This window comes from Macaca thibetana, chromosome 17, assembly GCF_024542745.1.
Source record: "Macaca thibetana thibetana isolate TM-01 chromosome 17, ASM2454274v1, whole genome shotgun sequence".
In the NCBI taxonomy this organism is placed as follows: Eukaryota; Metazoa; Chordata; class Mammalia; order Primates; family Cercopithecidae; genus Macaca; species Macaca thibetana.
Genome location: NC_065594.1, coordinates 93,364,072 through 93,391,813, shown reverse-complemented (window position 1 = coordinate 93,391,813; position 27,742 = coordinate 93,364,072). Strand labels below are relative to the sequence as shown.

The window sequence follows — 27,742 nt, the reverse complement described above, 5'->3', positions numbered from 1 at the left end:
GAGCGGCAGAAAGACAAGCCGTCCAGCGGGCGGAGGGTGTGTGTGCCGGAGCTCAGCGGCTGTGTTGTCTGTCTCTGTCATCCCAGAGGGCCTGACAGGTGGACACGGCCTGGGTCCTCAGTCAGCTTTGTTAAATAATGGCTGCTAAACAGAGCAAATACTCATTCACACAAATGCGTAACCACTGCATAAAACCGTGTGTAAATATCAATAAAACCTTGAAGGAGAAATAATCTTGGGGTTATAGTGGGAGACACAAGGGCTCAGGTTTGAGGGTTTATTACGATGTTGGATCCCTCAAGCGAACATTTCACAGAAGGAGCAGCTCTCGGTGGCTATCGATGGAATCTATTCAAGGGCAGTGTGGGGCTTTTGCCACATTCACCGCTGGGTCTCCAGACGGTCCCCTGGTTCGGATCCAGGATTCCACAGCTCCAGGGCTGTCTGTGCTCGCTTGGAGGTTGTGGCAGGCTCTGCTGTGGGAGCTGCAATGTCAGAATAGGGCCTTGACCGTAAATTCCCATCCCAAACCATGTCGACCAGGCACCCCTCTCCTTTTAAAAGACTTGAAGTCTGGTTAATTGCTCACTTCAGGGGTGTCTTCTAAAAGCAACGGAATGTTTGGCAAATGAGGGTCGAAAATAAGTTAACTTTATTATGACAAAAAAAGGTCCTTTGATAGAATGGACTTTATAATTAGCAATCAAGGCATCACACAAACCCACTCAACAGGTGACTCTATTTAAATACATGGGGTTCTATTTCACTATTAGCTCACATTGACATAGTCATTGGAATTAATCAAATAATGGCCCATATAAACTCAATTAAGATTTGAAGGCCGGGCGCGGTGGCTCAAGCCTGTAATCCCAGCACTTTGGGAGGCCGAGACGGGCGGATCACGAGGTCAGGAGATCGAGACCATCCTGGCGAACACGGTGAAACCCCGTCTCTACTAAAAAAATACAAAAAACTAGCCGGGCGAGGTGGCGGGCGCCTGTAGTCCCAGCTACACAGGAGGCTGAGGCAGGAGAATGGCGTAAACCTGGGAGGCGGAGCTTGCAGTGAGCTGAGATCCGGCCACTGCGCTCCAGCCCCGGCGACAGAGCGAGACTCCGTCTCAAAAAAAAAAAAAAAAAAAAAAAAAAGATTTGGTATTAGTGAGGCTAGGCTAGGCTTAGGTTATGCCAATGATTCCTAAGTTTTATTGACTTTACACAGCGGAAGTTTATATCTCACATACACAAAGACACCTGCAGACCTAGCCGTCCTCCAGGAGGGCCGCCGTCTACGACACCTGCAGACCCAGCCGCCCTCCAGGACGGCCGCCACCCACGACACCTGCAGACCCAGCCGCCCTCCAGGACGGCCGCCACCCACGACACCTGCAGACCCAGCCGCCCTCCAGGACGGCCGCCACCCACGACACCTGCAGACCCAGCCGCCCTCCAGGACGGCCGCCACCCACGACACCTGCAGACCCAGCCGCCCTCCAGGACGGCCGCCCCCCACGACACCTGCAGACCCAGCCGCCCTCCAGGACGGCCGCCACCCACGACACCTGCAGACCCAGCCGCCCTCCAGGACGGCCGCCCCACCCACGACACCTGCAGACCCAGCCGCCCTCCAGGACGGCCGCCGCCCCAGGACGACACCTGCAGACCCAGCCGCCCTCCAGGACGGCCGCCACCCACGACACCTGCAGACCCAGCCGCCCTGCAGACCCAGCCGCCCTCCTGCAGACGGCCGCCAGGACGGCCGCCACCCACGACACCTGCAGACCCAGCCGCCCTCCAGGACGGCCGCCACCCACGACACCTGCAGACCCAGCCGCCCTCCAGGACGGCCGCCACCCACGACACCTGCAGACCCAGCCGCCCTCCAGGACGGCCGCCACCCACGACACCTGCAGACCCAGCCGCCCTCCAGGACGGCCGCCACCCACGACACCTGCAGACCCAGCCCAGGCCCTCCAGGACGGCCGCCACCCACGACACCTGCAGACCCAGCCGCCCTCCAGGACGGCCGCCACCCACGACACCTGCAGCCGCCCTCCAGGACGGCCGCCACCCACGACACCTGCAGACCCAGCCGCCCTCCAGGACGGCCGCCGCCACCCACGACACCTGCAGACCCAGCCGCCCTCCAGGATGGCCGCCACCCACGACACCTGCAGACCCAGCCGCCCTCCAGGACGGCCCTCATCCATGACACCTGCAGACCCAGTCGCCCTCCAGGACGGCCGCCATCCATGACACCTGCAGACCCAGCCACCCTCCAGGATGGCCACTGTCCGCTTGGTAACTCGGGGGTCTAGGCTGCTTCTTTCCTCTCTCTTTGTGTTTCAAGAAGATGAGAGAGAGACCGTGATGCTCCATGGTAAGGCCCAGCTGGGCCTCCGACTGTAGTTGATAAGCCCAGCAGAGCATTGGGTCTCCTGTCCAACAACACAGACCAGCAAGCCTCGGCATCCACAGGAACCTTGGTGTGGACCTGTCTGCTTCTCTCAACTCTGTGGCTCAACTAATATTTGAGAAAGACTGTTCAGTGGCTATTTATTCATCTCTCTAGATTCTCCAAATGTGTCCTCTTGCAGCTCATCAGGTCACTAGAAAGCTACTTTCTTTGACTTCTAAGTGCCTACATAAGTTTTATGCAAGAATTATGATTTAATGTTATATTTTTACTACATTCATTCAACAAATATCCATTGAGCATTAACCATGTTCTAGGGTCATTTGAGATTGAAAACATCCTCCCCTAACTTGTCCAATATTCCTTTGGAAAAGAATTCCCTAAAAAAATTCTTGTATTGCCTTGTGGGCTAAAGTACTGTCTTTCCTGAAAGTCTGACGCACTTCCTTTTATTAGATAAAGTGACTTGTGTAAGATTCATATTTCCGTATTTCCCTTTTCAACTTGGCTATCAGGAAGCTCAGTGTGGAGCTTTATGTTCAGCTGTTCTCACCTTAGATGTGTCAACAAATCCACTAAAAAAAGTTTCTTTTAAAAGGAAAGAGACATTATTCCAGCAAGCAGTTTGCAAAACTGGGAGATGCTGCCTTTGGAACAAAACAAAGGTGCATTCCAGAGAAGAAAGATGGGACTGTCTTCTACAAGGGAAATTCCTGCCCAGGTTCTCATTCTGGTCTTTATGCAGATAAAGGAGGCAGACTTGCTTAGTTCTGTTTGGTAGAGCCTGGTAGCAGTCTGTTGGTTTGGTCTAGAGGGCAAATTGGGATTTTCTGGTCTCGGTTGATTCTGGCGGCATGAACAGACAGCTGTGAAAGTTCCAAGGCTTCCGGGAACGCAGAGCTGGCATGTGACCTCTAGTCAGCAGGGGGCTGCGTGCCTCCATTTTGAATTCAGGCCCAGTGAACCACTTGGGATGCACCTGGCAGGATGGACTCTTTCAGGTTCAGATACCTGATACCACCGTTCTTCCTTCAGTTCTTACTTTGTTCCCTCCAAAAATTATTCCGTTGTGTACTGGTCATTTATGTGGCTTCAAATCCTTTGCAAGTAGATTGTTCAGACATGATCTGATAATGCTGTTTTGGAAATGAATGAATGTCCACTTGTCGATGGATTGATACATGAACAGAAGAAGAGTATATCAAAGAGAGCAAAGTGTAACTCCAAGGTCACTAAAAGAATAAATTATAGAGATTTCCTATTGGATCATCACCTTTTCCTCTCATCTCTCAATATTTTATTTCCCGGTTCTTCTTATCACAGCTCTAAGGGACAACTTTCTAATTTAGAAAACTAATGACCAATTCCTTCATGTAGAACACAAATTTGAGAAGGCTGGTGCTTGGGCAGTTCTGTGGGGCTGCGTTTTGTTGAGGGAGCTCTGGATGTGTGCTCAGTCCCGGTACTTCACAGCGGGCCGTGGGGGGGGCGTGTCGCACATACAGATATTTTGCTCCGATGTGCCTGGATAAGCACTGAGAGTGGGTTTTGGGGACCGACTGGGGAGAGATGCATATGGGGTCCAAGTCGACCATCTGTGGGGCACTCTGGTCGTGCCCAGCATCCATTTGTGCAGCACAAACGTTTTCTCTGGGACTGTCCCCCCCCCCCCAAGTTCTTGTGGCATCATGTAGATGGCCACAATTTCGAGACATAGGAGTGAAATGGACCGAGGCTGACCCGGCGAAGTTTGTGGCTGGGTTCAGCAGTGAGTCAGGGAGAAGCATGCTTTCTCCGTCACGACCAGGAGAGGAGTGCTCATTTGCTGGGAGGTGAAGGTGACTGTGCACCTGTCACTGGCAAGAGCACCAGAGAAGCCCTGCTCCATCCCTGCTGACGTCCAGGCCTGGGCCTCCAGCAGGTGCAGTGAGCTCGGACCCCAGGAGTGCCGTTTCCAATCCTGACAGACAGCTGCTTAATATGGGACATTGCTTTATTTTACAAGTTCAAAAGGTCATCCTAGCAGCATGGAGCACCTCCCAGGTGCTAAACCCTGTATCATGGTTGAATGTGCCCATGTCAATGAATTCTAACATCTGCCTCCCCTGAATCCAGCGTTCTTTGAATCTAGTTCTGCATTTACCCCCGGCTCATGCTGGTGCATGCATTTTGGTCCTGAAGCTCCTTGGCTGACTGTCTCTTCCTCCGTTTTTAGCCTCAGCACTTCTCCAGCTTGATGATGCTGACCTGCAGGAGCTGAGCTGGAGGTGGGTGGCAGGTGTGTCTGGGTCGCCTTGCAGAGGTCTCTGCAGCATCTTCAAGCACAGACACAGCGTTTGCCCTGAGCAGAGAGAAATGTGACACCTCTTCCGGCCCAGCAGATTTAGAGGAATCTGGGATTCAAGATTTTTGAGTGCATTCATTCAGATGGCCCCATTCCAAGCCTCAGGGCCTCTCTTCTTCCCAGTCAGAGTCCAGAGCTTGGAACAGCACCTTCCGAGGCCGGGCACCCGGACCTGGAACAGCACCTTCTGAAGCTGAGCACCTGGGCTAAGCACCCAGCCCTGCAACAGCACCTTCCAAGGTTGAGTACCCAGCCCCAGAACAGCACCTTCTGAAGCTGAGCCACCCAGCCCTGGAACAGCACCTTCCATGGCCAAGCACCCAGCCCTGGAACAGCACCTTCCATGGCCAAGCACCCAGCCTCCTCTGCAGCTCTGCCTTCTATGCAGTTAAGTCCTGCCCTGACCCAGTTTTTCGGTTCTCCTCTGGTCACAGGAGATGAGTGTCTTATGTGGCACCGAGGAGGCCCGTTAATGTACCACCCTTTTGTTTCAGGTGGTGATCTTTCCGTTCTCTTGCCCTCAACACGAGCGACCTGATTCCATAGTCCATGTATCTGCGACTTTCCCAAACTCTCCAGCACCCGAGATCCTGCGGCTGCCAGTGCATTTCCCTCCAAGGAGCTCCCGTCCCGGCTGCCATTGCTGCAGCCTGGAGATTCGTTCCTGACCCCAGCTGTCCCCTGGAAACAGACACCAAAGCAGAGATCTGCGCTGAGTTTACCAGCAGGCCTGTGAGGGTGGAGGGATGGCAGAGAAGCAGCTTTGTGGCTGGGCTACCACAGAGGACTCCGCTGGTCCTCGGAGAAACACAGGAGCTGGTTTGCTTCCAGTGGCCCCGGATGGAAGCATAGTCTCCATTGTAAAGCAGGGGTGTGGATGGCGCCCACAGCACCCACTGCAGACGCCACCCAGAGCCAGTGCTAGATGCAGAGGCTCTGGGTTGGAACCAGGGGTGCCACCTTAACCTCCTGTTTGGCCCTGGTGAGCACCAGGCATGCAGGGGCTGAGGACAAGAGAGGCCTCTGTGGCTGCAGGCTCCCAGCAATCAGGGAAGAAAGGCCATTAATTCTTTCAACACATGGAACTGCTTTTTAGGAAGTGAAGATAAGCAGTGGAAAAAAATAGGCTTCTTATCTTCATGAAGTTCCTGTTCATCTCTATGCAGTGTGTGTTTGTGTATGTATGTTCATGTAGGTGTGTGTATGTATGTTTAGTGTGTGTGTTTGTATGTATATGCGTGTGTATGCGTAGTATATGTGTGTGGTGTGTATATGCGTAGTATATGTGTGTCTGTTGTGTATATATGAATATATGTGTGCGTGTGTATATATGGTGTATGTATGTAGGATGTGTGTATATGTGTGTATATGTATGTGTGGATGCACGTGTGTAGTATCTGTGTGGCGTGCCTGTGTGTGGTGTATATGTGTATGTATATGTATATGTAGGGTATGTGTGGTATATGTGTGTATATATGTATAGGGTGTGTGTGTGGCGCTGGGTGCAATGAAGTTTTGCAACATAGAGGAGGGAGTGTAGAGTCTCAGTTCATACACACACCTACATGAACACACACACACACACACTCCTCACAGAGGAGGTCAGGGAGGAGGAGACTTCAAGACAGAAGAAAGGGAGGCAAGGGTGGTACCTGCCCATGCTGGAGTCTGCAGGGGGACTGCGGGGTGACCTGTCAATGCCGGGGTCTGCAGGGGGACCAGGTGGGGGGAACCTGCCCATGCCGGGGTCTGCAGGGAGACTGGGCCGGGGGACCTGCCCATGCTGGAGTCTGCAGGGGGACTGCGGGGCGACCTGTCAATGCCGGGATCTGCAGAAGGACTGGGGGCGGGGAAGATCTGCCCATGCCGGGGTCTGCAGGGGGACTGGGGGGGACCTGCCCATGCCGGGGTCTGCAGGGGGACAGGGGGACGGGGGAACCTGCGCATGCCGGGGTCTTGGGTGGGGGGCTGTGCGTGTGTGTGTGTGTGTGTCCCCGTCCCCCGCCTCCCGCGTGCGTCTGCAGCAGGTGCCTTCCGACCGCATCTCAGGAGCTGGGGCTGGGCGGGGGATTCCTCCCCTCTCCCCTGCCAGATAGTTGTGCGTGAACTTCTCTTTGCAAAGTTCGTCCGCGAGTGAATCGCGCAGCCTCGCTCAGAGGGCCCGGGCCGCGCAGGCGACCTCTCTCCGTGTCTTCCGCCAGGCAGCCCGCGGGGGTCCCTTCCGCTCAGCGGCCAATCCGCGGGGTGGGGGCGGGGGCGGGGGCGGGGGCCGAGGCCTCGGGGGAAGCCGATCCCTGCGCCCCCAGGGTCCCGGCAGCCCGCCGGCGCCGTCCCTGCCAACCCCGCCCCTGCAGGGCCCTGGCCGGTTGGGAGCAGGGGCCGGGCCGCGGGCGGAGCCTCTCGGTCCCCGCCCTCGCCCTCGGCCAACTGGCGGTCGTGCGGGCGGGCGGCGGGGCGGGCGGACCCTCGGCCGCGCTACGGGCTCCGGCGCCGCCGCTCCTCCTGCTCGGCCCGCGCTGCCCGGCTCTGCGCGCGCTTCGGGGCGAGGCTCGGCCGGCGCGGACGCGCAGCATGGCGGTGGAGGACGAGGGGCTCCGGGTCTTCCAGAGCGTGAAGATCAAGATCGGTGAGTGTCCGCCGGCAGCGACGCGTCCGACCCCCGCCCGACCCCGTCCTCTCCCGCGCCCGCCTCCCCTCCCCAGATCCTTGCTGGGGACCCCGGCGGAGACGCCCTCCGGGCGCGGCGCGCTCCCCGGAGAACGGCTGGTCCGGCGCCGCGGCCCCTCCCCAGCTTCCCGCGTCCCCGGCGTTCGGGCTGGGTCGAGCTGGCTCCGGGGGAACGCGGCTCCCTGCGTCTCCTCTGCGCCCGGAGCGGCCCCGGTCCCTGGCAGCGGCGGAGGAGGTGGGGTCCCTGCGCCGAGGGACGTCTGTCCGCGTGTGCGCCCCCGCGTGTGCGCCCGAGCGTGTGCCCCGCGTGTTTGCAGGAGTACGCGCGCCTGGGGCTGTCTGGGCGTCTTCACTTCAGGTGTCAAATCCACTGACGTCGGGGTCTCGGCATCTCTCTTTCCCCGCTGCGCCCAGAAACTTCCTTTCCGGGGAATGTGGAGGCTCCTTCACGCCTCTCCCCAGGGGCGTGAGGCCCGGGCGCGCTGCTGCTGCTGTGCGCGCGCGTCCGTGCCTGTGCGCGCGCGTTTGTGTGTGCCTGTGTGGGTGCGTGTGTTTGTGTGTCCATGTGTGGGTGCGTGTGTATGCGCATGCGTTTGTGGGTGCATGTGTGGGTGTGTATTTGTGTGTAGATGCATGTGTGCACGCGTGTGTATTTGTGTGTGTGCATGTGTGCGCACGTGTGTGCTGGTGGGGCGTTCTGGCTGAGGGCTCCTGCGGGGCGGGGAGACCCCGGACCCACCGGCACCAAGTCCCCTTTCACTGAGAAGTGGCGGGCGACCTGGTGGCCGCCAGGGCCTGCGAGGCTGCGGTTTTTCTCTGGGCTTCGGCAGCTTCTGAAGTGGGCTCCGGGAGGCGTTTCCGGAGAGGAGGCTGTGTCTGGACTTCTGGTTTATCTGGAGGGATCTGCTTTTCCCTGGTTGTTTTATTTTGGGAGAGTGATGTGGAAATCCTCCCCCTCCCCCAGAGCAAGAGCGTTTCCTGGAGTGACTGTTCCATATTCATGCCATGAGTGTGCTGGACCACAGCGCGGTGCAGGCTGGAGACGCTTCCAGGGCCTGCAGTGTCCGGGTCCCACGGTCCTTCTCCCCCACTGAGCCGCACTCCGCAGCCGGCCTCTTCCCGTGTGAAGAGGCCTCCGGAACGGGCTGAGTGTCAGTTGTTGATGACATTTGATGCTGCCGGAGGCATTCCAGCTCCTCTAAAGCAGCGGGCTGTTTCCTGTCGGCTTTATTTTGGTTTGCGGATCATCGCTGAGACACTGTCTTGATATTTGGCCCAGAAGCTCTGCAGCTAGGATGTGGCAGCACTTCCGCTTTGAGTGGCCCAGAGAGGAGGGATTTCTTTTGTTAAAATGTGGTTTAAATCTGCTGTCACTTTCACACAAGAAAGCCAGGGTTGGCGCTCCCTGAAGTGTCTGAGGTCGCCTTGCCGTGGGTGGGAAGAGGTCACGGCCCGTGGGGGTCAGTTTGCTGCTCTTTCCTTCGGCCAAGGCTGCTTGGCTCAGCGAGCGAGTCCGAGAGGTGCGAGAAGCACTGGGCTTCCTCAGTCACGGGGGCAGGGGGGCTGCAGGTGGGTGCCCCTGTGGGGCAGTGCCAGGTCTCCAAGCAGCAGGCAGAAGTGGCCTGGGGCTTTGCAGCTCGGGGGTGGGGAGCCCACAGCCTGCACAGCATGCTCACTGTTTACTCCGGGAAGGGCTATGCTTCAGTCCACGGCAGGACCTTACAGAAGGCATGGGAAGTAAAACAGGAGGGCAAGGGAAGACCAGAGTTGCAGACGAGACACTCAGACCCTGAGTGTCCCAGAGGGCAGCTTCCCCGGCCTGCGGGCACTCGGCCCCACTTCCGACAGGCGTGGGGTCAGGCACCCCGGAGGATCCCTCAGAGAGAAGGAGGTTTGGAGATGCTGCTGCTTGGTCAGGCTCTGTGCTCCACTTTAAACAAGTCAGTGAAACCCTGGCTCAGCTGAGGCTTAGGCTGCTAATCCTGCGTGGGGCCTGGATATTATCTGAACCTTTGACCCTCCCAGGGGCAGCAGCAGTGAGGACGGGTAGAGAGGCCCAAATACCAGCTGCCCGACTCTCTGGATGTGGCTCCAGAGAGAAGTCCCCGTTTCCTCTCCCCTCCAGAGGTCACCTGCAGGGCCAGCTGCCTGAGGGGTATCTGTGCCCCAAGTAGCTGGGGAGACAGGGCACCTCCTGCATTTGAGCGGAGATGCAGTCTGCGCTGGAGACCCTGAGGGTGACCTGTGGGTGTGCTGGTTTGGGGTTAGTCTCATATCACCGTGCTGCTGGCCTGATATCCCCGGGCTCCGGGGAAAAGCCCATCTGTAGAAGCAAAGTGGAGGATGACCCTACGCGGCGCCGGTGCCGGGGGGCCACTGAGCTCCTCAGTCTCCTTCTTTAATCCACATTCATGGCCGACCTTGGCTCTGACTTGCCCTGCCTGAGCCCCTGGTCTTGAAGGTGCAGGCAAGACGGTGCCCCTGTGGTTGATTTGAGGGCCCTTCGCGGTCATTCACCTCTGAGCCTTGTCTCCGGGCACGCGGGATTTGCGCCTGAGTTTGCCAGTGACTCGCTGCATGACCCAGGGCTCATGTCTTCCCCTTCATAACCTCATTTTTCCGTTTGCAAAAGGCAAGCAATTATTGTCTACTATATCCGGTGGGAACGTACAAGGCAGTGTTGTTCAGGCTTAACACCCTGCCCCCTCACTCCCCGAACAAGAATTGTCCCTAAAGTTATACCATAAACAATTCTGCTACTACTCTTACTAAGAAAAAAAGGCAGCACATTTTTTGGGGCGATTGGGAGCTTTTTTTTTAAGGTATGGGGCATTGGCCTTTTAAATTCTTAAATAGCTTTGAAATGTGTGGTGGTATGTGGCCTCATTCAGACGCTGAAATTGGGAAAAATGGAAAGAATCTCTTCCTCCTCCCCCTGCCTCTTTGTCCTTCCACCTCTTGCACGGAGGTAATACGAGGGAGAGCCACGTCAAAGTGAGGTGTTACGATGGTAACATTTGGAGTCTTTGTCTTGAAGAATCTGGCTTTCTGCCTTTCAGTTTTGTAGAATCATCTGGGATATGTCCTCCTGCACATGTAAACATCTTAAACCCTGTGTCTTTGGAAACAGTCATTAACCTTTCACAGCGGAGTCTGTGCATCATGCATGACTGCGCCACACTTCCTATGTGATCGCTGCTTTGAGGAAGCCGGTGCTTCTGACTTTCCATGAGTCAGGGACCCACAGGGAGGGCACTTCCGCCACGGCCATGGCGTTGTTTTGGGGCCCCCGCCCCCAAGGCGTGCAGTGCCTCCTCCCCTCCCAGTAATGTTTTCGGTTTCCACAATACTTACTGCTTGTTTTTAAATGCGGCACCTTATCTTGATAAATGTGTTCAATAAAGAGCAATACACAAGGTGTTTCTCTCAATCTATAAACAACAAAAAAAAGCCAGCCCTGTGGTCCAGGATGGGAAAGGCTCTTGCACCGTTGTGATCCTGCCGTCCTGGAGGCAGTCAGCGTCCTGTGAATGCTGTCCGTGGGAGGCCGGGCCTGCCGTGTGCTCCGCGGTGGGGCTTCCTGTGTCTCTGGTCGCTCCCTTCTTTCTCCTTTGGGCTCTCGTTCCCTTCCCATGAGGCTGGAACTTGTGCATGAAGAAGGCCCACGGCAAGTCTGGCCCAACATTGAACCGCTGGTGCCTGCAGGCCTGTGGGGCTCTGCGGGCCGGGGGCCGCCGGCCTCCAACCCCAGCTATCCCTCTCCTGATCACAAACAGAATCCCACCTGAAGCAGGAGGAGGTGGCACCGGGTGAGAATAGGGAGAATGACAAGTGGGGTGCCAGAGGGTGCCCTGGACTGTGCCTCCCTGGCCCCAGCTCCTGGGCTAGGTCAGGGCTCCGGGCCCAGCTCTGCGAGATGTGGCCGCTGACACTCTCAGCCTGACGGACTCCGCCACGGGAGGTGGAGGCCGCTGGTCACAGGGCTGTGGCAGGCATCAAATTAGGTGATGGTCTGTTTAATAAGTGACAGTAGCAGGCCGGGCGCGGTGGCTCACGCCTGTAATCCCAGCTCTCAGGGAGGCAGAGGCGGGAGGATAGCTTGAGCCCAGGAGTTCGAGACCTGCCTGGGTAATATAGCGAGACCCCGTTCTCCACAAAAAGGAAAAAAAAAAAAAAAAAAAGACAAATAAGTGACAGTAGCAACAGTGTCTTCACAGGGCTAGGGCTCACTCAGGTAAGAGAAGTGTTTTGTGAATGTGAGAAAGGGATACCGGCCGTGCTGTGCCACTTCCCTGTGTCTATGTGACAGTGTAAGGAGGGGCCGCGTGGCCACACATGGGCCTTGGCATCAGAGATCTTAGATTCCCCTAACGCTAAAATTAACTTGGATATTTTATTAACCGAGCTCAGCTGAGCTGCCTGTGCTATTTTTAACCCCTGAGAACGAAGGTGCAGGGCTTGGCTGCACCTGGGAAACAGCAGGGGCTCTGGCAGGGGCAGGTTCAGCCTGGGGCCCCGGGATTTGCCTGGAAAGGGGAGTGGATTTCCTGTGTGTGTGTGTGTGTGAGTGTGGAGGTGGGATGCAGATGCTAAGGGGGTCGTCTCCATGTATTAGCTTCTTTTATCGAAATTCTCGAAACTCCACCACACTGAGGTGGAGAAAGGGAGACCCACAGACTTAGCTGGGCCCAAGCGGCCCAGCTCCACGGGCTCCTGGGATCCGAGTTCTTCTTCTCCTCACCACTTAGTACTGTCCATTACTTTTTTTTTCTTTGAGACTGGGCCTCACTTTGTTGCCCAGGCTGGTCTCCAACTCCAGGACTCAAGAGATCTTCCTGCTTCCACTTCCTGAGTAGCTGGGACACAGGTGCCACTCACCTGAGTAGCTGGGACACAGGTGCTGCTCACCACTGTGGCTCAGTTCAGAGAGCCGTTTCTTCTCTGCGATCTTGGATTTGAATGGGGCGAATCACGGAGGGCTGGAGACGAGAGAGACTTGTTGGTGACTTTAGGGACACGAGGCAGTCAGTGTTCAGGCAGGGAAGGAAGGAAGGGGCTGCTGCTCTGTGTGGGTGGACAGTGGCCTGGGAGGCCCAAGACACAGGGTGTGCTGGGAGACTGCTTGGAGATGCCGAGGTGATCCTTTGAGCAGGGCCACAGCCACCCATCCAGCCTTCAGGCATCTTAGCAAATGGTGCCCGTCAGGTTGACTCAGCCGGGGTGCCGGACTGGTGGGCAGAGTGTGGGCCTGGAGGCAGCCCTGGGGGCGTCATCCCTGGAAGGGAATCTAGCATTGGTGGAAAACACTTTGATTTGCTTCTTTGGAGCTAATGGAAGCACATGAGGCATTTGGAGCTGATGAGCAGGTGAACCCCACAGGCACAGAGTGGATTAAGAGCGTCTACCTGAGGCTGTGTCTCCCTGTGTTTGCGGGTGGTGCGTCATGTTTGAAAAGTAGACGTGCGTGTGTTTAGAAAGGAGATGGACGTATTGGCTGGAAACAGCCACAGGCGAAGTGGTGGCTGCTAAGGTCTCAAAAGTGAAGGCTGCTGAGTGATGGTGGGAGGGGCTGGGTGAGGAGGAGAGCTCCTGGGGGCCCTCGGAGGAGAGGCGGACGTAGTGAACCCCCTTGGAATCAGACACCCGAGACTGCATGCTGGCCACATTTCTTGACAATTCTTTGATTTTGGATGACCCCTAACCTCTCTCTGCCTTGGTTTCTTGGTTTGTGAAAGTAGCAACCAAGGCCTTTTTTTGCAGAGATTAATGGGAATCAGATGCACACAGGCACTTCCCTGCTCAGATCTTCATAGATGGGAGGTATTATGCCAGCAGAATTTGAAGCTATCTGCTTGTCTGTAATGAATTGGCCTTCTGTGTAAGCAAATCTATAAATTGAAAAGAGCTACACTTTAATACGTAGGAGGGTGTTGAGATCCGGGAGAGCTCACACTCTGGAGAGGTGGCTTCGGTTTTGGCTGTCATCTGGGAGGGGTGTCTGGGAGGGTAGCTTTGAACTTGCCCTGAAGAGAGAGTGAGGTCTCAGGAAGGGAGGGAATCACGTTGGGTTGGGCTGGTGCTAGGAGATGCACAGCCTGGCCTCTGAGGCGCACAGATCATTTGGCTGGAGGGGCCAGTGGGACGTGTGGATGGGCCTCTGGCCAATGGGTTAACAGAAGGGGCACACTGGGTCCCGTGGGGATGTGGTGTCACGCCCCGCAGGTGCTGGTACCTCTGGAGGCTGCCAGGTTGGACAGCAGTTGTGGAACTGTGGTGGGGGGTGGGGGAGGCAGCTGCAGGTCAGAACAGGGGTCTGTGCTCACGCAGGAAAGGAGCTGCTGTGCAACCAGAGCTTCTAGCTTTGAACCGTAAGTAAAGGCGATGAACAGACACGTCTACTGCAGCAGCACCTGTGGCCAGTGGCTGAGTGAGCAAATAGCAAACAGTAGAAGCAACGTTGAGGAGTCCGGGTGTCCCCACCAATCTCCTGTCGAACTGTCATCCCCGTTGCTGGAAGTGGGGCCTGGATCTTGGGGGTGGATTGATATGAACCGCTCAGCGCCATCCCCTTGGTGCTGTTCTTGCGATAGTGAGTTCTTGCGAGATCCGGTGATTTAAAGTGTGCGGCGTACCTCCCACCTCACCCTCCTGCCCCCTCTCGCCATGTGAGACACCTGCTTCCCCTTCACGTTCTGTCATGACTGGAAGCTTCCCAAGGCCTCCCCAGAAGCAGATGCCTCCATACGTCGTGTATAGCCTACAGCACCGTGACCAATTGACCAATAAACCTCGCTTGTTTCGAGTTACCCAGTCTCAGGTGTTTCTTTTTTCTTTTTTTTTTTTGAGACGGAGTCTCGCTCTGTCGCCCAGGCTGGAGTGCAGTGGCACGATATCGGCTCACTGCAAGCTCCACCTCCCGGGTTCACGCCATTCTCCCGCCTCAGCCTCCGAGTAGCTGGGACTACAGGCGCCCGCCACCATGCCTGGCTAGTTTTTTGTATTTTTAGTAGAGACGGGGTTTCATCATGTTAGCCAGGATGGTCTCGATCTCCTGACCTCGTGATCCACCCGCCTCGGCCTCCCAAAGTGCTGGGATTACAGGCTTGAACCACCGCGCCCGGCCTCAGGTGTTTCTTTATAGCAATGCAAGAACAGCCCAATGAGTAACAGCCAACTGAAACGGGGATTATGTCACGTGCATCCTCACGTGGGCTCTGTGACTTTCAAGGAAATATTAAGCCCAGGCCAAACCACATGACTTGCAGGAGGTTCCACGGGATAGGATTAGAAAGAAGCAAAGTGAGAGCGCCTTTGACACCACCCCCTGGAAGAACGGTAAACACAGGTCAGACGAGTGTGCGCAGATCAGGGATAAGACCCACACAGCCTGCTAACTGGATTACCTGGGGGATGGCAGGAGTGCCGCGGTAGGAAGAGAGACAGGATATACAAGGCCTTCCGTAGCAGCAAGTGTATGTCGATTATACATCAATGCGCAGCTGTGTATGCGGTGGATGAATGAGTGAAGAACAAAGGCGGAGCTTAGAAATCATCCCTTCACAAACTGCAAGGACAGCGTTGGCTGTGGAGGACACCAAGGCCGAGAAAGAAAATGACTTGCCTTCATTCAAGACGGTGTGCTGTGTAGGAAAAGTGTGTTGACAGGTGAGGGACTGGTTGCGTCAGGCCGCAGCGGGCGTCCAGCAGTGACAGGCGGAATGCGGTTGTGGCTGGCCCGGGACAGGCCCCTGGCGGGTTTTGGGGCTCCAGCCTTTGTGTCTGGGAGGCTCCGGCACAGGTGAAGGGGAACTCGGGATTACGTCACCTGCGACAGATGGCTCAGGGTTTCTCTGGGTGTGAGGCAGAGTCCAAAGGGAAGAGTTACAAACGTTCGAGCTTTTCTGTAGATGCGAGTTTCAGAGTCACCGAGGTGTCTGGGAACCCCCTCCTCGGGCCTGGGTCCCCAGAAGTGAGTTTCCCTACGGGTTATTGGTCAAACGGCATCAGAGTGTTGGGAGATTTTGTTTTTTGTGGGTGTTTTATCAAAAATAGTGTTTCCTTGTTCTATGAGTGTCTGGAAATATTGGGTTGTTTCTACACACAGGGCTGGATTCCCCAGGCTGTTGCTCTCGCCGCCCTGAAATTTGGCGTTCTTAGTTTTCGTTTTCAGATAAGCTTGAATCCCACATTTGGAACAATCACTCACATTTAAGGCTCAGTTGTGTTTCTTCCGGGGACAGTCAGTGTCCTGCTGCTATCGGAACGCAGCTGGTAACGGCTGCAGCGCTAACCTGCGTGTCCCGGGTCCGGAGAGATGCCGTGCCGGGCTCCTGGGGGCTAGGCCAGGGGGGCTGGGCCAGGAGACGGGAGCCGCCCTGGGGACAGAAACCAGCGCCTTGATGTGGAATTGATTAAGGAACAACTCCTACACCTATTCTTTCCTCTTTACATTGTTTCTGTTATGTTACCCGAATAATTTCCAGCCTGTAAAGACTCGTCCGTCTTGGCCCTGACTGCCCATAGGATAGAATTCCAGAGGTTGGTAAGAGGTCTGAGTCTTTCCTAGACATTATGGGGATCCTTTTCCTGGCCACCGACCGGACAGATGTCTGCTCAGGACCTGCATGGGGGCCGTGGCTCCCGGCCCCGCGTGGCCCACCCCGTGGGTGCCTCCCTCGCCCCAGGATGGGCCGGAGTCCTCAGCCCCTTGCTGAGAGCCACCCTCCCTGCCGGGTGCTCATGGCGTGCCCAGGGTAGGACAGAGGATTCTCTGGGATGCCTGACAAAGCTTGGGGTGATTGTTATTGTGTCTTCCTGGAGCGTGGTTTTTGGACTTCATCGTCTCCAAGCTGCAGCCCAGGTCTGAACTGGGCGTGATCGACCCGGGCCGGTTGTTCCTGTGGAGTTGGAGCCTGTTCCCATTTCTGCGTTAGGTTTCATTCCTGGCCTTTTCCCTGCTTCGAGGAGCTGCACAGAGTAGCCGAGGGCCCTTGCGTGCACCCCTAAATCTTCTCTCTAGCCGCGTTCCTTCTGAAGGAAAAGGCTTCACTCTTCTTTCAGTTCTTTCTTGTTTTGGTTCTAAACCCTCGAGGTGCTGGAGCAGCTAGTTTGCCTTGATCTTGTCAGCTCCCGAGGACCAGCCTCAGCCCATGGCCCCTGCTGGGGCGGCCACCTCGGCGTCTGGTGGTGACTGCGCAGGACACACGTTTCCTGCCCCCCTTCTCTGAGGCTCCAGGATCAAAGTGCTGTTCCCAAGGCCACGCCGGCGGCAGGAGCATCTCCACGTCGGACGCGCACCGAAGCTGCATCCAGGGCGTGGGGACCCGGGAAGGTTGTCCTGTGGTGGACTCTGATGACCACAGCCCAGGTGCTTTTGTGGCTTGTGGAATCACTTCCCCAGAAAGGAGGCTGGGTGCTGCCGGGCCCTTTTCCTTCCTGGAGCCTTTTCTCATGCCGCATTGACTGGGCCTGCTCAGCAGGGTGGCGGCCGTCACGGCAGCCCGCGGTCCTCGCTTTGGGCAGCAGTGAGATGCAGAGGTCTGGAGTCAGGGCTGGGGCCGACCTGCCGGAGACCCCTTCCTCGCTGCGTCCCTCACGCGGGGCCGACCTGCCGGAGACCCGTTCCTCGCTGCGTCCCTCACGCGGGGCCGACCTGCCGGAGACCCCTTCCTCGCTGCGTCCCCCTCTTGGGTAACTCTGTCCCTCACTCGGAGCCGCCCCTGCCGGTGCTGGCAGACCTGGGTCGCAGCACCCCGGCTGCCCTGTGTGGAGGACCCGCTCGTTCTTCCTGAACACGGTGCCCTCTGCTTCCACGTCAGAACGTTTCCCTCCAATGGGCAGGGGCAAACCTGCCTGCACCCCCAGGCCCAGGTGCTCCCAAATGCAGAGAAAGGCCACCCAGCGGGGGAGGCACGGCTCGGGGGCAGGCCCAAGGCAGTGGAGCTGGGGGTGGTTTGGCCCCAAGCACCCCGAGCCTGTGGGCGCCTCCTTCATTCTGGCCCAGGCTGTAAGGGGGTTTCCAAGGCTGGGGTCAGACTGGTGGACACGGCTATCAGCAGAGATTCAGGAAGAGGAACCGGTTCTGGGAAAACCGTCTGCGTGCAGAGCCCAGGGGACTGGCCGTGCCGGACTCTCCTCCAGAGGTCGGGATGAGGTGCTCCAGCGGGGCTGGTTTTCCCGTGGCCTTCAGGATTCGGGCTTTTCTGGGGAATTCCAGGTCCCCTCGGGCTGTAGCTGCCAAGCCCAGCCTTCTCAGGAAGCCCTGCTGGCCGGGGTGGGGCTGACTGCCGGAGGGCCCTGGAGGCTGCAGCAGCCTGGGAACGCTCTGCCACGTTTGCCGGCTGTGCAGCCTGGAAGGGACGCCCGGCCTCCCAGATCGTCTCCCTCCCCGACAACTAACCTCCAAGACTCCGACTGCCGCGATTCTGGGATTTGTGGTCGGCCCCACAGGCTGGAATCTTCATTAGCTTAGGGGCGGTGGCTAGAGGTAGGAGCCGCTGGGCCCTGTGTGCCCCTCAGCCAGTCACCTGCAGCGACAGTGGGAGCAGGCTCCTGCCCTCGGCCCACAGACCTGGCTCTGCCAGCCCGGCTGTGTGGAGCGAGGCAGAGGGATTCCGAGAAGCCCCTTCCCGACACAGCTGTAAACAGCCAGTGGCTCACTCACTGTACAGGGCTAGTGCGACGGGCAGTAAACCCACACGGCCATGGTGCCGCACTCAGGGACTGATCTGGCCACGCCCGCCCTCAGGGCTACAGAGGAGTGAAGGTTCGGTCTCTCCCTGGGGAAGCCGAAGGTCAAACTTCGAGCTGTGCCTGACAGGCAGAGGTTCAGGCTGAGGGAGGAGTCCGCATCCTTATGTTCCTAGAGGTCTCCTCTTGTTGTGACATGCTTGCACACACGCAGACACGCACACGCAATGCTGCACGCATGTGCATGCACACGGATGCACACTCATGACCCTGGGACAGCTTGGGGCAGGTTGCATGGCTTGATGTGCAGTGTTGGGTGGAAGTAAGGGGGGCTCCGGTGGGCTCCTGCGGGCTTTTCCTTTAGCCAAGATCCGTGGCAGAAGAAACGGGCCAACCTGTGCTGAGTAGGATGCGTGGAGTTTAAAACTTCTCCAGCAGGTCTTAGTTGTTTTTATTCCACTCTACGTGGCTGAGGCTGGCGACACTCTCCAGACAGCCCTGTGGCTCTCAGGGGCCTGGTCCCAGGAGGCTCAGCGGGATGCGTTTGGGGCACCAGGTTCTCAGTGCCCCGCGGGTGGCCGCCTGCTGCTGGCTGCAGTGCTGGGATGCACCTGCCTTTCTACTTTCCACAACTTGAGGTCTTTTCTGGCAACTGCTGGGTGATTTTCTCATATTTTGTATAAGAAACGTTTTGTTTTTAGGCCCACAACTTATTCTTTTTCCTAATAGCTTTTCCCCCTGCTTGTCACTGACCTGTTCTCTCAGGTGGCTGCGTGTTGCAGGGGAGTCCCCGATCTTTGGACTGTTCCAGAGCCCAAGACTAGCTCGGCTGTGCCACTCAGGGAAACACGCTGGAATTCAAATGAGACAGATGTTATTCTGGGAATAAACTTGATCCTCTTAGGTCTGTGTGAGAAGAAAACGGTGGACAAACATTGGTGCTTGAGCTGTGATTAGTAAGAAATTACTGGTGTTCCTCCTCACGTGTGCCTGGTGATAGGAAGTCAGAAGAAGAGAGTGTTTGATCACTTATCGATCAGTAGGTTCTGATAATGAAAAGTCTGCCCGTGTTATCTGTGGGGCAGGGCCTCACGGAATTTCTCTGTGGGGATTGTTCTCCACCAGGGCTCGTTGTCCAGACCCGTCGAACGGCACCAGCGCCTGGCTGGAGAGAGGAGGGGGCCCGGCCGCTGTGGCGCTGCTGGTTCTCTCGCTGTTGCTGGGGGATCCTGAGCCATCGCCCCTCAGGGGCGTGAGCAATGATGTCTCCAGGACCTCCATACGGCTTCCTGAATTCCCCAGCTGGTCCCATCCGTCTGGAATCAGTGGCATTCCTTTCTCTCTTCATCATTTCCTGCTCCATTCAGCACTCCTCGAGTGTTTAGAGAAAGGGTTTCTCAGCATTTGGACCCAAGAATGTGTTTATGGAAATCCTGAGTGAAAATAAAAGACTGTGGAAAGAAAAAAACACTTTTCACTACATTTTTGCTAAGTGCCTTTGTTTTTAAGTTTATTTTGTTTTATGAAGTGTATTTCTATGTTTTCTTTAGGGAAGCCCTGTCTCCTTTCCATGTGCCCTTCCCAGGCCCAGGAAAAGAGCCGGGGTGGGTGGGTCAGGAGGAAAGCGGAGGGTGGAGAGGGAAGGGCAGGCAGCCAATGTCATCTCCAAATAAAAACGCTTTGATTTCTTTCCACCAGATCATGATTCATTGTCACGGGTGACCATTTAGTTCTGTGCTCCCCTGGTTTCCTTCTGGGGGAACCCACGGTGGCGTCCACACCCCTGTCGCTGCTCACACCCAAGGCTTCCCTCTGGGCAGCTGCGCTGGAACCAGCGGGTTCTATGAACTCAAGAATGCTGGTGTTTTTCAGGCAGGATACAGCTGCTGACTTTCAGCGGAGAAGGCCATGCAGTGGGCTAGCCTGGTCTGGTTAATAATTCGTCGTAGATTTGTGGATGGTCACACTGAGTGTGCAGAGCTCGAAAGCTGCCACTCGCTTAGAAGCTAGTCCAGATTTTAGTATGCCTATGGCTTAAAATTGGTGGTGACATTGGTTTTCAAATAAAATATTTCAGAAATATTTGGGACTTTTCTATGCACCTGATTAGAAAATTGTGAGGCTTGTAAAAATGTGCTGTGCATTCTTAACTGGCGTGTTTATTAGGATTTGGGGCTAGAGTTGGGATGTGGTGGAGTCAGTGTGAGATGGATGACTTTTTGAGGTCACCCACCAAAAGGCAACAATGGCAAGGCAAAAGCTTTTAGTTTTACTTGATGTGTTAATTACAAATGTTAGTTAAAGTTATTTTTCAGACGCTTCCCCACCCACTAAAACGTCCTCCCACAGGCACTTGTCTGGGGGTCTGAATCACACAGGCGGGGGTGGACCTGAGTTTCCCCGCTGGGGTTCCCGGGAGGCAGCCACAGCCGTCGGGAGCCATGAATTGGGGCTGTCCCAGGATGTAAGGGAAATGTTGGCTGTGCCTTCCAAGTTGTTATAGAGTAAGGGATAAATAAGGCAAACCCATCAACGTGGTCACGTATTTATGAGAATCATAATGAGAATTTTCAGCCTCCTTGGAGAGGTGAGCTACCATGTGCTCGGGAAGATTGAGCTCCTGCGCACTCAACGGACAGACACTTGGTGTGCACATGTGCGCACGGCGACATCCATATGTGCACACAGGAGAGTGTGCATGCACCCCTCACACACCTGCGCCCCTCACACACGTGCACCCCTCACACACATGCGCCCCTCACACGCGTGCGCCCCTCACACACACGTGCGCCCCTCACGCACGTGCCCCTTACACACACGCACCCCTCATGCACGTGCACCCCTCACACACACGTGCGCCCCTCACACACACGTGCGCCCCTCACACACACGTGCACCCCTCACAAATATGTACCCCGCACACACGTGCTCACCCACAGACATGCATACAGGAGCATTGCACGCGCCCCCACACACGTGCTCACCCACACTGATGCAGAGGATTCTCCAAATCTATAGGCTCCACATGAATAGTGGAAACTGTATATGCAGAGTTAAGTTTTCATTAGCAAAGTTATTAGGCTGCCATCAAATAACGTTTTTCAAATAACTGTATTTAAAGTGGTAAAAGCACTTTTATCATTATAACTAAATTAAGCATTAATTCAGTAGCGTTTTGGCTCTTCTAAGGGTTCGTCTGCCATAAGGTGCAGTTTTTCCCTCACATTTTAACGGCTCTGACGGGCGCCGCTCAGTCGCCAGCTTCCCCTTTCCCAGTGGCTTGGAACAGCGTCTGTCCTACGCTGGAGGCTTCCGGATTCCTCGGAATGCGGCCTGTTTATGGAAAAGCATTAATTGGGATGGGTAGAGATGGGGGTCTCTAGGTTAATAGAGAGGACAGTATTTCTATTTTGTGTGAGTGTGTTTCAGAGTTACACATCACCTCAGATAAAACAGGGCCCTTTAGACAGACGGCAGGCCTGGCCCAAGGGGAGGGGTGTCTGTGACGACCTTCTCAAGGCCAAAAGCTTCAGGACCAGCAGGATTCCTCCAGAGAATGTTTTTTGGAAGAGCGTTAGCTGCGCGTTGCCAGGCCGACTGAGAGGGCACAGGCCTGCAGGGCACCCACGGTTCCGCCCCTGCGCTGCTGCCAGGCTCTGGCTGTGTGACCTGTCGCCCTCCAGGCCTCAACATCCACACTCATGTCAGCAGGGTGATGACAACTTCCCAGGGATCCCCGAACGTCACCTGCCTCGACGTCACCTGCAGGCAGCCTCTGGGCCCGTGTCCCATTCACAGAGCGTCTGGGTTTTCTCTTTAAGCATGCTGGTTATGACAGAAGGTAAAATATTAACCAAGAAGAATAATCTCACATTTAACTATAGCTTCACCCAAACACATACATCTGTAGCAACGTAATGATAGGAGACTGAGAGGGCCTGGGGCTCCTCATTCCAGGCTGTGCTTTTCCCTTGAGAAGCAACAGAGGTAGGAGACCGCGGCTGTTCTGACCTCTGGACTGGTTAGAGAGCGTTTGTCGAGTGAAAACATACGTAGGAGGCTGTGTGTTCTGGGAGGAGCCAGCAAATCGGCAGGCGACAGCGCGGGGGACACGCGGCCTGCAGAGGGTGTGGGAACAGCTACCTGCTTCGAGGCCTGTGCTCCGCCTCCGACGGCTTTATCTCTAGAGCTTGAGTCTCTTGTGACAGGAAGTGAGTATGAACGAATCAGTTAACCATTCTGTAAACTGGGAAGTTGTCTCGTGACCAGCGTTCATGCAGGCAGGTGCCTCCCCCACGTGCCCGACACTAACTCAAGCCTTGTGTTTTGTGGGCCATGTGGCCTCGCCCGGGACGAGGGTGGGTGTGACTGTCCAGCCTCCATGTCACCAAGGTGGCATGTTCATTTGTTGAGCTCACATCCTCAGCAGCTGTCCCAGCCGGGAGACGCTCGGGAAAACTGCTACCGCATGGCGGCACCGGGCCGTAAACATGTCACCACTGGACATAACGGAAGCTGCCGATGACACCACACGCGAAGCCTCCCGTGGGTTCCAAGTATTTTTACACGGCCAGACCGGGCCCTGTGCCTCGTTCAGCGGCCTCTCTGTGGAAATCTCCTTCTGCTGCCAGGACCTGCAGCAGCCCACAACTGGGGGTGGGGCTGGGGGAACCTGCAGCAGCCCACAACTGGGGATGGGGCTGGGGATGCTTTCACCCACGGCCAGGGGTTGTGCCCGGGAATCTTCCAGCTTAGCACCCCCCATTGTCCCCAGAGCTGGGAGCTGTGGGTCTTTCCACTGTTGGTCACGGCTCTGCCCTATCCCTGCACATGAGAGTGAGTGGCTGAAAAATCAATGCCAAGTAAGCTTTGGAGGGAGCGTGTTTAACCTGCCCTCGGGTTTACACTGAAACCCTGCCCACATTTTATTAAGGGATACTCATAAACAAAGGTCGGCGAAGAATGAAGAAAAACAAGTTGCTTTTATGAGTCAATTAAATACATAATAGTGCTCAACTCATTTTGGCCTGTGTGGTTTACAGACCAGATAAGAATATGCTGTTATTTATTTAAGGTAAAATGAGGGTCTGGGCCCATTTTGCACCATTTAGCAAGTGAATGGGTAGCTTGTGTGGTCAGACCTCACTGTGACTGACAGAGCTAGGAAATGTGCAAGGAGCATTTGCTGATTAATTCGCCGCCCTCCATCCGTCTGTGTCCCCGTTCCTTCACCCCACTGCGTGCCAGGCCGAGATATCCCAGAGAATGTTTCCAGAGGAGGTCTGGACTCAAGTCTAATAAAGGAAACCCCAGGAAATCCAGAACAGAAGGTTAGCCTGTGACAGGAGGAAATTTGTTTCACACTCCACAGCTGAATTTGCGGTTGCCTTTCTAGTGTCACATGGGCTGTGCTGAGGATAGGGCAGGTCTCTCTCCCCTGCATGGACATCGCAGACACTCGCCATGGTGGGTTGGATCGATGGACGTGGTGTGAGCTGTGCAGGCATTGCAGACACTACAGACATCGTAGACACTACAGACATTGTAGACGCTCGCCGTCGTGGGTGGATTGATGGACGTGGCGTGAACTGCATGAACATCGTAGTCACTACAGACATCACAGACACTTGCTGTGGTGGGTGGATTGATGGACACGGTGTTAGCTGTACAGACATCGCAGGCACTACAGACGTCGCAGACACTCGCCATGGTGGGTGGATCGATGGATGCGGTGTGAGCTGTAGGGACATCACTCACTGTGGCGGGTGGATTGATGGACGTGATGCGAGCCAGTCTCTGATGCCAACTGTTTTACATTCCTGGGTGGCATTTGTCCCCTCTGGTTTTCTTCATTGGCATCTTTCTCTTTTTTTAAGAAGTTCGTCAGAAGCAACGTGGTCCTTCCCAGTGAACCTAGCAGAGGTCTGTTGACATTTTAGATACATTTCTCCAGTTCTCCTTCCCAGTGGACACAGCAGAGGTCTGTTGACATTTTAGATACGTTTCTCCAGTTCTCCTTCCGTTCCTCGCCAGCCATCGTGTGCTGTGCTGAGCCCAAGCCACAGGTGTGTTTGCCGAGTGCTGGGCCCTGTCGGGAGGAGCCGTCTGAGGTCCCTGGTCTCCATGGAAGGACGTGCCCTGTGGGAGACGATGTGCCAGGAGGAGGCTGGTGTGGCCCCGCAGACAAACTTACATTCGGAGAAGCCTCATCTGGGGAAGCAGCCCAGGAGGGGCAGCAGCCGTGGGGCCCTGGAGTTGGCTGTGGCTTATGGCCGAGCACCCCTCAGGATCATCCCAGCCTTCCAGCTCCTGCCCCGAAGTCAGAAAAGGCTTCCCGTGCACGGCAGGGCCTCCGCTGTGCTCTGGAGTCCTGGATGGCCTCGGCTGGGATGGGCCCGGCCCTTCTCTGAGGCCCAAGGGCCTTAGTGCGTCCCAGCCCCACCCTCCAGCCCTCCTTGAGCTAAGCACCTTCCGAGCCTCCTGCTGTCCTCTGGTTCACTCCCTGAATGGGGAGTGTTGCTTTTTTGCTGAGGATTCTCTTGGAAACCCTTTGAACTGAGAGATGGACCCACAGTGGTGCCTCTGCCTCGGATGTTGGTGTCCCCTGTGGCCCCGTGGGGAGTGGACGCTGGCAGTCGGGGCACCTTGGCTGTGGGAAAGGAGGACCACGCTGGCCACAGAGTGTGTGGGACCAGGGGCAAGCAGGGCGAGCTGGCACACTCCCACCCCCTTCTCTAGTTACCAACCCCTAACCTGGGGCTCGCCAAGCGGGGTCCCCGTAGCTGCGACACCAGCATCCCTGGGCACGTGTGTGAAGTGCTCGTGGCAGGCCCCACCCCAGACCTCCAGAGCTGGGACTGGTGATCTCTTTCCACAGGCCCTGCAGAGAGTTCCCGTCCGGCTGAAATCTGAGACCCCTGGTCTACAGAGCGCGATTCTGTCTTCCTGCCGAGCGTCAGGAGCAGACCAGCCTCCCGAACAGTCACCTGCAGAGCTTCCGCTCCTTCAGGGAGGGCCCTGACGTTCTCGCGCTGGAAATCCTCCACCTGGCCAGGTTCCGGCTGCCCTGGACCCCCTGGATGACTCCGGGATTGAGGAGCAGACGCAGGGCTGCCTGGAGCTGGCCTCACCCTGGTGCCCTGCTCATGCCGTTTTTTGGTGACACCCACTCACAGTAGCCCGGCTGAGGGTTTTGTTCTCCTTCTCTTTGTTTGCTCTCACTAAATCCATCTGATTAAAAATTAGCCTGGTGTGCCCTTGCCCCAGGTGCTGGAGGGGGTGCTGGGGGCCGCCGTTTCCAGGGACAGGGAGAGACGGTGTCACTTACGGGACCGCACAAGGGCGAATGTGCCTTTTGCTTTTGTCTCTTCCGCTACAGCTCCCACCCTCGCCTGTTCCTTGGAATTAGGCAGGACGGAGTCTGTGCCTCCTTCACCGGCATAAACAGAAGCTATTTCAGTTGATGGACCCCAACCCCAACCAAGACACAGGATCCGATGAGCCTCTGGAAGCACCGTTTTTGCTCAGATAGCAGCCGGGGGTGTCCTAATTCCTGAGCAGAGGTGGAGGTTTGACACACTCTGCTTTACGCGTGAGGTTTTCTGAACCGCTTACGTAGCTAGAGGCTGTTCTGGAGAAGCCGAGATGGTCGTGGACATAGCTGCAAATACCAAGGCTGTCGGTGGACGTGGAGAGGTTGGGCTCTGTGTGACGCAGGAAGTGACGTTTCCCTCCTTAGAGGCTCAGCCCGTTAGAACTCAGCCTGCGGCTGGTGTGTGGCTCAGCCCGTTAGAACTCAGCCTGCGGCTGGTGTGTGGCTCAGCCCGTTAGAACTCAGCCTGCGGCTGGTGTGTGGCTCAGCCCGTTAGAACTCAGCCTGCGGCTGGTGTGTGGCTCAGCCCGTTAGAACTCAGCCTGCGGCTGGTGTGTGGCTCAGCCCGTTAGAACTCAGCCTGCGGCTGGTGTGTGGCTCAGCCCGTTAGAACTCAGCCTGCGGCTGGTTTGTGCCGTTCCATGTTGCAGTTTTAGTTTTTTTTTTTACATTGAGCAGTCCTGGATTATGACAGGTTTTTTTTACATTGAGCAGTCCTGGATTAGGACAGGTTTTTTTTACATTGAGCAGTCCTGGATTAGGACAGGTGTCTGGTGATGTCTTTCCCGACCGGAGTGTGGCTCAGCCCCCGGCCAGGGCCTCACTCTGCTGCCCCCGACCTGGGACACCGTGGCTTTGTCAGGAGGATTCTCACTGTCCAAACAAGCACAGTCTGTGGTGTCAAACCTGCCGGTGTCTGGATGGGTGTGTTCTGGGGCTGTGAGGCTCCGGTCTGGGCCATGGGGACGCAGGAGGCTGAGCGGGTGAAGGCAGCTGTGACGTGTGTGTCACGCCCTGTGCGGGTGCCAGGAGGGGGCTGTCAGTCCTCACCGCAACCGGGAGAGGGAAGCTTGTTGTGTTTGTCTTGCTGATAAGGAAACGGCTCTGGGAGGGAAGTGCTTTGCCAGGCTCATGCTGGGCCACAGCTGCCTGCTGCTTTCCTGAGAAGCTGTGCAAGGAAGGTGGAGGCCGAGTGTGCGGACCCTGTCTTGTGTAGGGCCAGGGGTCACGCAGCTGTGCAGGGAAGCGGCCACAGGCACGGTGCTGTCCAGTGAGCGGGATTGTGTCCATTTCACCTGATTTCAGATTTGAGTTGAACGTAATGTTTGCATGCATGGGATGTTATCCTTTTGATGATTTTTTAATTACTTAAAATCTACCTTGCGGGCGTTACAGCATAGGGTTTGGTCGGGCCCGGGTCTGTCTCTGCCTGGTCCTGGCAGCCAGGTACCCCATGGACCCAGAGCGGGGATCCAGGTTCCAGGCCCTCCTGGGCACTGCTGAATTCTGTCCCACTGACTTTGATGTTTTATGTTTTATTCTGAGCATTTCTGTTTCTGTTGATTCACTATTTTTTTCTGGTTATAGAAGGAATAATTTTTCTTTTATCAACCACCCAGGCTGCAGCCACGTGTGACTGGTCAGGTTCTGTGACAGGGAGAGGGCCTGGCCCGGAGGTCGGCGTCTCGCAGCTCTCACTGGACTCCGCAGACACTCGTTGCCCTGAGGGTGCGGCTGTGGCGGCGTCTGTGGGTGGCTGAGGAGACGGGACGTTCACCGTTCACCGGGCAGTTGCGCCTCAAGGGTGTTCTGGGGGCTGCCTCGTGTCCCAGAGCTAGACCCACACGATGCTGAGCCTCGTGCCACTGCAAGACCACCCCCAGTCAAAGAGACCAGTCCCCTGCCCCGTGGCCCTGCACCAGCCCCGCCTCTGGTCTCTTTGGAAGCGACAGCGGGAGGAGGCTGCTCGCGGCATCTGGAGGCTCGAGGGCCCGGTCTCCGGGTGGCCACAGCCATGGTGCAGCGGAAAGAGGAAGCGCTTAAGTCAGAGAGTCCTGGGCTCCAGTTTTGCCTTGACGTTTACGTGGCTTTAAGAGAAAACAGCTCAGCCGCGCTTTTCTCCTCTCCGAAGCTCTTGTAGCTGATCTGTGTGGAGGATTAGCGAGGACCCCGTGTCCACCTCCGCAGCCCACCGTGTGGAGGATTAGCGAGGACCGTGTCCACCTCCACAGCCCACCGTGTGGAGGATTAGCGAG

General features: G+C 56.3%; 1 protein-coding gene across 1 annotated transcript in view; it reads left to right on the top strand.

Annotated features, from left to right (window-relative positions):
- Positions 1-7,184: 7,184 nt before the first annotated feature.
- Positions 7,185-27,742, top strand: part of RASA3 (RAS p21 protein activator 3) — a 135,038-nt gene continuing 114,480 nt past the window's right edge. The window contains exon 1 of the mRNA XM_050767002.1: positions 7,185-7,385. Within this exon, the coding sequence (XP_050622959.1) occupies positions 7,331-7,385 (55 nt within the window). The 5' untranslated portion in view covers positions 7,185-7,330. The remainder of the gene's footprint in view (positions 7,386-27,742) is intronic.